The sequence below is a fragment of the Schistocerca serialis genome, chromosome 2, assembly GCF_023864345.2.
Source record: "Schistocerca serialis cubense isolate TAMUIC-IGC-003099 chromosome 2, iqSchSeri2.2, whole genome shotgun sequence".
In the NCBI taxonomy this organism is placed as follows: domain Eukaryota; kingdom Metazoa; phylum Arthropoda; class Insecta; order Orthoptera; family Acrididae; genus Schistocerca; species Schistocerca serialis.
The window spans coordinates 370794724-370807477 of NC_064639.1; the positions used below are offsets into that span (position 1 = coordinate 370794724).

General features: G+C 43.8%; 1 protein-coding gene across 1 annotated transcript in view; it reads left to right on the top strand.

Annotated features, from left to right (window-relative positions):
• LOC126455991 (esterase FE4-like) overlaps positions 1-12754 on the top strand; it is a 198369-nt gene that overhangs the window by 180521 nt on the left and 5094 nt on the right. The window contains exon 3 of the mRNA XM_050091748.1: positions 209-503. Coding sequence (XP_049947705.1) covers positions 209-503 — 295 coding nt within the window. The remainder of the gene's footprint in view (positions 1-208; positions 504-12754) is intronic.

Consider the following 12754-nt stretch of genomic DNA (forward strand, 5'->3'; position numbering starts at 1 on the left):
ATTTCCGATGGGACACTATAATTACTTGGCACTTATTCGCATTTAGTTTAATTTGCGCCTATGTGACCATTGATGACAGATCAAATCGTCATTCATATAGATGAAACTGATGTCTTTATGTCTCTTACCCGTCCATTATTTGTCAGACAGTTTATGCAGCACTGAGACTAGGCTTTGCAAATGAGGAACCAAATTTTATGTCTCGCAGGCGCCGCAGCCGGCTGCGAGCTGGTCGGGCGTTCGCGACGCCCTGGAGGAGGGGTCGGCCTGCACACAGGTGCCGCTTCCGGATATCACAACGGCGAGAGACCCCGGCGACGAGGACTGCCTCGTCCTCAACTTGTACGTGCCCCTCAACACCACTGAGCCGCCCGCAGTGTACGTCTGGATGCCGGGAGGCGCCTACTTTGTTGGCAGTGGCACCATCGCTCAGTATGGGCCAGACCTCCTCATAGAAGAAGGTATCGCTGCGGTCACTGTCAACTACCGCCTCGGAGCTCTAGGTGAGACAACCTTCACTTACGGTGCTTAATCACAATGATCCATAGTTGATAAGAACGTCTTGCGATATAGCAGTGCCTGTGTTATTAAGAAGAGCGAAGCAATGTTCCTTGCGGATCTGTCTGTGATTCGTGCTCGGATGGGCGACGCTGTGAAGGCGACAGTCCGCATAAAACAGGAAATTTGGGGTAGAGTCCCTGTCCGTCATTGTCGTCATTCCAATATACTGTCGATGGTGGTTGATATTCGTAGCTCGGAATACCTTTCCTGTATTTGTTGATGGCCGTAGTAGTAGCAGTGCTTGGTCCATTGGACATGCATGCATGTCCGAAAGAACATCGCATCGTTCTTCTTAATAACACAGGTACTGATATTTCGTACTTATTCGCTAATACCAGGCCCTCGCTCCCCATTAAATATGTCCTTCCTCGGAATATATGTAACGTACGAATGCAGGTTCTGATACATCGACGACGACGAATGGGAGTCTGGGTCTAGCCGTGATTGGTGCTCGGATGGCCGAAGTGGTTAAGGCATGCGCTACCGCAAGCGGGAGATCCGGGTTCGAGTCCCGGTCTAGCACAAATTTTCATTGTTGTCATTCCAAAGTACAGCCGAAGGTGGTTAATATTGGCAACTGCGAATACATTTCCTGTGAACGTATTACATTTTTAGTTTGTATACGTGAACAACTCCAAGTATTTAGCATTGTTAAACGTCAAATGTTCAAAAATGTTTGAAATGGCTCTGAGCACTATGGGACTTAACATCTATGGTCATCAGTCCCCTAGAACTACTTAAACCTAACTAACCTAAGGACATCACACAACACCCAGTCATCACGAGGCAGAGAAAATCCCTGACCCCGCCGGGAATCGAACCCGGGAACCCGAGCGCGGGAAGCGAGAACGCTACCGCACGACCACGAGCTGCAGACCTGGCTCTTTGTGTTCATTTTTAAAACCGCTTGTCATATTCTTCTATCAGTTTCTTCACCATACTGCTGTAGAGAGGATATAAAATGTAGACTGGCAATGGCAAGGAAATCGTTTCTGAAGAAGAGAAATTTGTTAACATCGAGTATAGATTTAAGTGTCAGGTAGTCGTTTCTGAAAGTATTTGTGTGGAGTGTAGCCATGTATGGAAGTGAAACATGGGCGATAACCAGTTTGGACAAGAAGAGAATAGAAGCTTTCGAAATGTGGTGCTACAGAAGAATGCTGAAGATAAGGTGGGTAGATCACGTAACTAATGAGGAGGTATTGAATAGGATTGGGGAGAAGAGAAGTTTGTGGCACAACTTGACTAGAAGAAGGGATCGGTTGGTAGGACATGTTTTGAGGCATCAAGGGATCACAAATTTAGCATTGGAGGGCAGCGTGGAGGGTAAAAATCGTAGAGGGAGACCAAGAGATGAATGCACTAAGCAGATTCAGAAGAATGTAGGTTGCAGTAGGTACTGGGAGATGAAGAAGCTTGCACAGGATAGAGTAGCATGGAGAGCTGCATCAAACCAGTCTCAGGACTGAAGACCACAACAACAACAACAACTGCTGTAGCTCTCACTACCTTCGGCAATTATCGCCTATTCATCAGCGACTAGCAGAGAGCATAGTTCATTGACCCCCGCAGAAATTGCCTTCGGCTTATATTTATTTTTCAGTGTCTTTAATACTTCTACCAGATAAATGTTAAACAAAAGAGGAGGAAGAGGGCAAGTTTCTCGAACCCCTTCGCTAGTTTGGGATTATCTGGTGGAACATTACTCAGTTTCACTGAGCTGTTGGTATAAAGATGTAACTGCACTAATGTAGGGTAGTAAGACCCCATTATTCCTCATGTCCAGCCACTTCTCACGTAATGCCACTTACTAAGTCTGCGAATGTTAAATGGACTCTTCGCTCTCTTTCAATACATCAAAGACAAATATAACTGACTATATTATAGTGAATGAAACGATCAGCGTGATTTAGATATTGGGGATTTTAGTATTAGATGCTATTCTTTTAAATATTAAGTATAGCTATACAAGCGAATGGACAGATTATAGAAGGTATTTAAAATAACTATGGGCAAGGAAATATCGTTATTCCACAGTTAAACTCAATCTTCTGGAATAATAAAATCACAGACAAAACGAAAATGTTATGTACACAACATATGTACATACGGGTGGGAAGTTTGGGATATAAGGAACAAAGAAAAATTAGCAATTAGCCATGGAAATACGTCACTGCAGACGAAGTGCTGGAATCTCAAGGTTAAACAACATCGGAAATGAAGAAACAGGAAAATTATGGAAGTGGAGAGGAACATAATGGATGATGTTTGTCATTCCGGCAAGAACAGTAACACAACTCAGAAATCCAATATTTAGGAATCACGACTTAAAGAATTCTATACAACTTCCATTGAAATAGTATAAGCTTCCTTTAAATATCACGTAAATATTGTTGGCATCTAATACTATTATACTTATCGCCGGGGCATATCACACGTATTTTTCAGTGATACAAAACTAAAAACTGCCATTTTTTTATTTGTGTCACTTTCCTTGCCGGTGTGTGATATGTCAACGAAACTCCGGACTTTCGGGATCTCCGATAGGAGATTGGCAGGACCGTAAAGTATAGAGATGGAGAAGCGATAAAGGGTATTAGCTGTAAATAACTCGCAAAATGAAAAAATAAACCAAGATCCTTACTATTTCCTGCACAAGCGTCTACAGCAAACCACTGTGTGGTGTGTAATGGAGATAACACAGTAAACCTATAATGGATTTCATCTCTTTTCTCTTCCACTCAATGAGGTGCATCGGAAAACAGCTGCGAGAATGCGTTGTTTTTTTTCTCTTTTTTTTACCATTATGATCGAGACGTTCAACCTGTGCTAATGGTACCCTCTAGCTATCTTTTGTGCAATGTTTTATGACTTAAAGCACGTTTCTTACAATAACGTCTCGCTTTACGGTTTGTTGAGCATTTTTGTGAGGCACTAAGAAAAATAGTTCCTGCCTAAATAGGCATCTGTTGTTTAAATGTTCGTAATCCACCTAGGTGGTGTTCGCTAACTACCGGACAACTCTTACGACTTGACGAGTCGGTATTTTGTAAGTGGTTGAAATACACTTCCTTCTGGTTCACACAAGTTCATGAAATAGCTTCCCCACACCAGACGTATCTGGTTATTCCAGTGATACTTCAGTGGTGATACTTCTACGTATTCGACGTTCTGGTTGATTCCAGTGACTGTGCGCCTATCAAGTCTCTTAGTCTGTTAGCGTGAATTGAAGGATCAGCGAACAAGTGATGAACAATAAACTGAAAATATGATAATAAAAAATCTATATGAAGAAATGTTGTAGTATCAATAGGAAATTTTCTAGGCTGTAACAATTGTGCTGGTAATCACGTAATGCATGGAAAGAAGGAATTTGCGGTGTAGGTGAGATTACACAAGGATATTCTCGCAGGCGCTGGACATTTGAATCCGTGGTCTAGGATTAGCGTCTTTGACTGGTAAAAAAAAAAACGGCCACTTCTTAAACAGTGGGAGACTGACCCAAATGGCGAAAGAGTCAGCAATGATCAACGGTATGAGGATACAGAAGTTAGTGGAGACCACGGTATTAAAGACGCATGACATGTATCCACAGAACATATGGCCGGTAATTAAATAAGCATCATGATGATCTCTCCAATGGAAAAGATTCCGGATTAGCCCCCATTCGGATCTCCAGGAGGGAACAGTCAAGGGAGAGAAGACCATGAGAAGAAGAGGGAACAACCAACTAAGATATAACATTCTATGTTCCGGGATATGGAATATCAGAAGTTTGGAAGTAGTAGGAAAGCTAGAAAATCCCAAAAGAGAAATATAAAGGGTTAGTCTAGATGTAGTGGAGGTCAGTGAAGTCAAGTGGAAAGATGAAAGAGCTTCATCTACATCATACTCCGCAAGCCACCCAATGGACTGTGGTGGAGAGTACTTCTGGTACCTCTGATTTCTCCTACCCTCTTCTAATCGCAAATGGCACTTTGGGGAGAATGACTGTCAATAAGCCTCTGTAGTGTTTCCAATTTCTCAAATTTTGTCGTCGTGGTCATTAAGCAGTATGTGTATAGGAGGATGCAATCCGTTGTCCGGCTCTTCCGGAAAGTGCTTTCTCGAAATGTCAATAGTAAGCCTCTCCGTGATGCACAACGCCTCTCTTGCAACGTCTCCCATTGTAATTTGTTCAGCATCTCGGTAACGCTCTCCCGCATATTAAACGATCCCCTGAAGGAACACCCCGCTCTTCGTTGGATCTTCTCTATCTCTTCTATCACTCCTACTTGATAAGGATCCCAAACTGATCAACAAAGCTCAAGAATCGGTCTAACAAGCGCCTTATAAGCCACTTCCTTCATGGATGAGTTACGATTCCTTTAGTGAACCTGTCTGTCACCTGCTTTTCCTACTATCTGTTTTATGTGATCCTTCCACATCATAACCGCTCTGGATGGTTACTTCTAGATATTTTATGGTGTATACTGGTTCCAGCAGTTTCTCGTCAATCGTGTTGTTATGAAGTACTTGCTTTTTCTATGTATGTGCAATATGTTACGTTTATTTACGTTCAGGCTCAACTACCAGACCAGAGCCCGCATCACTCATCAATCTCCTGCAAGTCAATCTGCAAATCGATAATGTCTTATGACGCTGCAACTTTTTTATAGACAACAGCATGACCTGCGAATAGTCTTAAAGACTATCCGACGCCTTATACTATATCATTTATACTCTTAGAAACAGTATCGGTCGTATCACGCTTCCCTGGGGTACTCCGGAGATTACCTTTATATTTGTCGATCTTATTTTGTTAACAGCGTCGCGTTGAGTTCTATCTGCAAGGAGGTCTAGTGGCAAATCTGGCCCGATGCACGATAAGCTCGTACTTTGTTCACTAGGCTCCAATGCAGGACAGTCACCAGATCAGTAACAGGGTTGTTCTCATCAGATTCGACAGTAAACCAAGGCCGACAGCTATAGTTCAGGTACACAGGCCGACGAGGCAAGTAGAAAATAAAGAAACAGAGGAAGTATTTGAGGAGACTGATGATAATTAAGTACGCAAGGAATGAGAGAAGAGAATGAGTTCTACCATAAATTTCAGATGATAATAGCGAATACTCTGATTAAGAATCACAAAAGGAGGAGCTTTACTAGGAACATACCCGGAGGCAAGAGCATATTCCAGCTGGATTACATCATGGTCAGAGATGTATTTTAAGGTGTATCCAGAAGCATATATAGACTCTGATGATAAATGAGTTCTGATGAAGAGTGAACTGAAACTGGTACTGAAGAGTCAGTGTGAAAGGGAGTGGGATATGGAAATACTGAAGAACGATGAGACGCATTTGAAGTACGCTAAAGATTTATTTATTCGTATGGCTAGGGCCCCCGTCGGGCAGACCGCTCGCCGGGTGCCGGTCTTTCAATTGTAAGTCAATTCGGCGACCCGCAGTCGATGAGGATGAAAGAAAATGATGATGAGGACAGCATAACACCCACTCCCTGGGCGGAGAAAACACCGCGACCCAGCCGGCAATCGAAGCCGTGCCCAGAGGATTGACAATCCGTCACGCTGACCATCCAGCTACCGAGCGCAGACACGCTAAAGATATATATACTGCGATATGGAATACCACACTAGGCAGTTCAGCTGAAGAAGAGGGGATATCTCTAAAGAGGGCAGTTAAAATGTTCGACAGTTGTACATAGAAACAAGGAAGGTAATTCCGAAAAAAACCTCGGGAAGCGTAAGGAATAGTTAAACTGTACGACGAAAGAAGGAAGAACCAAAATATTCAGGAAGGACAGAAATATGACGATAAAACACACCTAGGAAGAAAAATAAATGGGAAGTGCAGAACAGCTAAGGCAAAATGGCTGCAGGAACAATGCCAAGAAATCGAAAATGAGGTGATCGTCAGTACGAGTGTCTCAGCACACACAAAAGCTAAAGCAACACACGGTGAAATTAAAAGCAAGGGTGATAACATTAAGAGTGCAACGGGAATTCCACTATTAAACGCAGAGGAAAGAGCGGACAGATGGAAATAATATACTGAAGGCCTCTATGAGGGGGCTGATGACTTGATAGAAGCAGAAATTGGAGTCAGTAAGAAAGACACAGAAACCCAGTATTAGAGTCGGAATTTAACAGAGCTCTGGAAGACTTGAGATAAAATAAGGCAATAAGGCAAAATGGAAACACAACATCTGAATCGTGGATCACGAAGTAGAAGAGATCAAGGAATTCTGCTACACAGCCAGCAATCCATGATGGACGGAGCAAAAAGGACATCACAGTCAGACTAGCACAAGCAAAGAAGGAATTTCGGGCCAAGACAAGTCTGTTAATATCGAATACAGACCTTAATTTGAGAAAGAAATTTCTAACAATGTAGTTTTGGAGCACAGTATTGTGTAGCAGTGAAACATGGACTATGGGAAAACCGGAACGGCGTTTTAGATGCGGTGCTATAGAAGAATTTTGAAAATCAGGTGGGCTGATAAGATAAGGAACGAGGACGCTCTCCGCAGATTTTGCGAAGAAGGAAACATGTGGAAAACATTGAAAAGACGAAGGGATAGGATGATAGGACATGTGTTACATCATCAAAGAGTAACTCTCATGTTACTAGAGGGAACTGTGGAGCGTAAAAGCTGAAGGGAAGACGGAGATTGGAATACATCCAGCAAGTAACTGAGGACGTACGGTCCAAGCGCTACTCCGAAATGAAGACGCTGGCGCAGGGGAGGGTCGCAAACAGGTCAGAAGACTGATGACCACCTCCACCCCCTTCCCAAAAAAAAAATAAAGTCTACTCAGGTTGTGCGTGTTTATGGCGGTGGGCTTCAGGTGAAATACAGGTTAAGTGGTAAGTGTGGTTTGTTGAAAGGTTGGTATAAATAATTTGGAGCAATATCGTGACAAAATGGGTTTTATCTTCTGTGGTGGGGTAAAACATATGGAGTTTTCCATGTGGAGAGATTTATTGATGGCGTGGATGGAATAGTCAGTTCCAGTTTTATGAAACTTGATTTTGCCTTACACTTTTAGTCTAGTGTGACTGGTTAACAATACTTCTCTGGAAAAGGATATTAATCCTCAATATTGTTTCAGAAGGCGATATGATATCCACCATGAGTAAAGAGCGAGCGGTTCACAACTGTCGGCCATTGTCTGTTACCTGCCCAGGACAGCCAAGAGCGTTGATGCGTCGCTTCGTCGGCTCGGAGCGGGCAGTGAGATTCGCTCTGAATCCACTTAGCGGATTAACGACGAGGGGTGTTGAGCCGGTCAGCCTCTTTGTGGGTTTTAGGCGACGTATCTCGCAAGGTGAATACTAGGTGATACCTGTGTCCCACTTAAAATACACATTCAGCAAATACAATGACGGCAGACAAATCGCAACACCAAGAAGGAGTTGTGCAACATAAACGAAAGTTGGTAGACGTCTTTCTGTGATGTCTGTTCAAGTCTCGCACCAGTCTCATAAGAGTGATGGCAGTAGCGCCACTATGAGGATGAAAATCAGGTTTGTTTTAAACAAACGCTGTAACGGCCGTGAGCGTTATTACCTTTGATATTGCTGTGGTGAGTTGATGTTGGTCAACAATGAATTTCCGGCGACAAAGACGCCATTATCAACACCTCACTGATTTTGAACGAGGTCGTGTAAAAGTGCTACGATGAGCTGCATCTTCCTTCTGCGATACTGCAGAATGCGCAGAAATGTAGCCATTGTACATGTTCAATCACGAGACTGTATAGTCGCAAAAGTCCGGACTCCACACGGTCTCTTGGCACTACCTGGAGAGAAGACCATCGTTTTCGGCGTATGGCTCTGGCTCATCGTACTGCATCTGCAACAGCATTTTGAGCAGCAGTTGGCACCACAGTGACACAACAGATTGTTACAAATCTGTTACTGCAAGGATAGTTTTGAGCCAGAAGCCTTATAGCGAGCATTCCACAGACTACAAACCACCGCCATTTGCGGCTTCAGTGGTGTCAAGCTAGACCCCGTTTGAGGGCAGGGTGGAGGTCTGTTGTGTTTTCTGATGAAAGCTGGTTCTGCTTCGGTGCCAGTGATGGCCGATTGAGTGCTTGCAACCAACCTGTCTGCATTCTACGCACACTAAATCTACACCTGGAGTTATGGCCTGGGGTGAGATTTCGTATGACAGCAGGAGCACTCTTGTGATTCCCCCACGCACACGGGCTACAAACTTGTTCGTCAGTCTGATGATTCGGCCTGTCGTGGTGCCAGTAATCAGTATTCCAACAGGATAACGCTCCCCCTCATACCGCTGTTGAAGCTAAGCTCTACAGAGTGTCGACATATTGTCTCGGCCTTCTAGTTCAAATGGTTCAAATGGCTCTGAGCACTGTGGGACTTAACATCTGAGGTCATCAGTCCCCTAGAACTTAGAACTACTTAAACCTAACTAACCTAAGGACATCACACACTTCCATGCCCGAGGCAGGATTCGAACCTGCGACCATAGCGGTCGCGCTGTTCCAGACTGAAACGCCTAGAACCGCTCGGCCACACCGACCGGCGCCTTATAGTTCACCACTCGAGCACATGTGGCTCATCATCGGATAACTCCATCGTCATTCACAAACAGCATTAACCGTCCTTGTATTGACCGACCAAGTGCAACAGGCATGGAACTCCATCCCACAAACTTGCATCCGTCACCTGTATAACGAAGTGCATGCACGTTTGCATACTTTCAATCAGTATTCTGGCCTTACACCATTTACTAATGTAGTAGAATTGCACATTTACAAAGGCTTATCTCGCGCTTACAATAACCTCTGAACTTGCAATTTTCATCACTTAAATATGTTACCTAGAATCATGTTGTTGTTGTTGTGGTCTTCAGTCCTGAGACTGGTTTGATGCAGCTCTCCATGCACCTAGAATCATGTATTCCTGAAATTTCGTTATGCTACATTATTTTTTAGTGCTGCAATTTCTTTCCGTTAGAGTTTGTAGAAAACCTTCTCGCATTTTCACATAGGATTAACTCTATGCGCAGTCAGATGAAACACACGTTTCCTTTTTGGGGTGTAATAAGAGACTGATGAGAGGTGTCTAATCTCTTCAGATCCTTAATCAGCAGCAGCAGCAGTCACTACCCCTAAGTTATTTTTCATAACAGCAAAGGTTTGAAATCGGGAAATAGTTGTGTAAAATGGTACATTTGGTGCTCATGGGTAAAGAAGTAATCAACAGTTGCGGGGATTTTGAGAATGCATGTACAATAAATATCTGAGTAGAATTGTTACAGGTGCACATTGTGTTTTGCTCTGTAATTCAGGATTGGAGTTTAGTTCCCTTTCAACATTCTGAGCTATGACGTCTGGGTCTGTACCCTTGATCACAGCAGGGAGTGTTAGTTGGAAATGTGAGAGGTTGTACTGGGCAGGATCTAAGGGATTAAGGGGAAACAAGCAATTGTGGGGACCAGAGGTTATGCTGTTAAATACAGTATGTGCAACATGAGGAAGGAGAGCTTCTGTAAAGTTTGGAAGGTAGGAGACGAGGTACTGGCAGAAGTGAAGCTGTGAGGACGGGACGTGAGTCGTGCTTGGGTAGCTCTTTTGCCCACGAAAGGCAAAGGTCCCGAGTTCGAGTCTCGGTCCGGCACACAGTTTTAATCTGCCAGGAAGTTTCATGAGGAAGTTGATAATTGAACATTTTCGTGATGACACAGTCTTGTTATTGGATTTTGAAGTCAGAAAGATATTTCTTGTTATTTCTAAATGTTTAGCTTTTGGGTTAACGATCTTTGTATCAGGTCGTATGTGATAAAATACACATAAGTCATGGTTGGATGTCAGTGTAACTACGTACACGTACACGGCACCCGCAGGTTTGTATATGATTAGAGTTGCAATTCTCTATGGCAGCTGCAACGGCCACCAGTGTGCGTTAATGCTGTTCATGTTCTTACAAGAGCTTGTATCGTGTATTAGGGAGTGAGCAATGTCAGATATTGAGCGATCACTGTGAAAACCACGGAGAAGCCGAGTCCTCGAGTGAGACACTGCTACAAGCTCCTGTCAGCTTTTGGAAGTGGCCTCATTTCGCTCTCTGTTTGGCCGGCTGGTCGAATTGAGATTCGTGGGGCATTCGGCTGTGACAATGGTCGATGTTGTATTGCATGGCAATGTGGGGGCAGGCAAATCTGTAGTCGCCGGCCGCTGTGGCATAGCGGTTCTAGGCGTTTCAGTCCGGAACCACGCTGCTGCTACGGTCGCAGGTTCGAATCCTGCCTCGGGCATGGATGTGTGTGATGTCATTAGGTTAATTAGGTTTAAGTAGTTGTCTAGGGAACTGATGACCTCAGATGTTAAGTCCCACAGTGCTTAGAGCCATCTGAACCATATTCGCCGTCAAAGTTCCGGTCAACCACGTCTGACCACCACAAGGGAGGGTCGCCGTACTGTGCAGCAGGCACATCGTAGCCCTTTATCATCTGCGACAGCCATCCGAGATCAAGCAGTGAACTCACTGTAATAATCTATTTGCCATCCCACATCATTGGTCGGAGATCAGCAGCCGAAATAGGGAACTGCCGTGTCATGTCGTTAGCACCACAACACAAACAGCTGCTTTTGGAGTGCTACCGTGACCGGCAAGCATGAACTGCTGATGAATGGGGTCGCATTGTATTCAGCGCGAAACTGCGGTTCTGCTATTCCTGGATGATCATCGTCAGCAAGTATTGTGACGACGTAGAGAGAGGTCTCATTCTCCCAATATTTTGGAGAGAGATAGCGGTTTACTTCTGGCAAAATGGTGTGGAGAGCAGTGGGGTGTGACCTCAGGTCTAGGCCGGTAGCGACTGAGAGAACACTGGAAGTACAACGGTACTTCATGGACATCCTCATGCGTTACCGCTCGTGCGACTGTATCGTCGTCGTATTTTTCAACAGGACAAGATAAACACCTGCGTTTGGAGTGGTGCCGTGACCGGGAATCCTGGACTGATGATTGACTCTGCATTGCATTCAGCGATAAATTGCGGTTCTGCAGTATCCTGGATGACCATCCTCAGAGATTATGGCAGCGACATGAGTCGTATCTTCATGAACTGCGTGATCCTGAGGTATTCCTGAGACCAGAAGTATCCCCAGATTTGCCCTCGATGGATTATTTGTGAGACCATCTCGGGCGCCGACTGCGTTCCAGAGCCAGTGTCCAGGTACGTGCGAAGTTTACCTCAGTAAAGGATACAATGGCTTCACGATTCTCTTCCCAACAGAATCAGAGCATTCATTCAGGCCAGAGGGTGCGAAAAGTGGGTCTGTACTGCTATGTTCTTTTCAAATTTGGCTCGATTTTGTGATCGTCGCAATAACAACACATACCCTTTCAACTCGTGGATGATTGCTTTCATTCTCTTCCCCCCTTCTGGATGATTCGCTCTTTTATGTCAGGCAGTGTAAATGCACTTCTGCCATATTTAGTTTCCTGTTTATTTCTTCAAACTTTCCATCCAATCTCAGTCCTTCACCGTTATAAACACAAAATTCTGTCAACTGGTTCTGTGACTTCGTTGCGAATATGAACAATTTTCATTTTGATTGCACATAATTTTTTTCCAAAATATATTATTTTCGAAGCTACTTTTAAACTTACTATGTAAAATTTTGCCATTAGCGGCTGTTAATCCGCGCTAAAGGCGAACAATATAATTTCATCAGGGAAAGGAAGGTGTTCTGATAGTTTCCATTAATAAATTTTTATTATTACTAATCTTTCTTTTTAAGGCTGCTAACAACAGTGCTGGTAATAAATAATGTCCTTGACGGACTCCTATTTCTGTCAGAACTTGTGATTATTCCCATATAGGAAGAACAGTACCACTGCTTGAAACAGTGCCTTGTTTTTCAAAAACGGTTAGTACAATCATGCACGTTTGTTTTGAATTATTTTTCCTCCAGATTCTTTTTATAATTAAACCCCGTCGTCTTCAAACACTTTTCCTTTCGTCCTATCTCGAACTTCTTCATCTTGAGGAGTAGGCTATAATTTTAATTATTGTCTGTGTTTACGATTCGTTCAACTACTGCAACCCACAACCTTCTGAATCTGCGTACTGTATTCATCTCTTGGTCTCCCTCAGAGATTTTTACCCCACACGCTTCCCTCCAGTACCAAATTGGTGATCCCTTGATGCC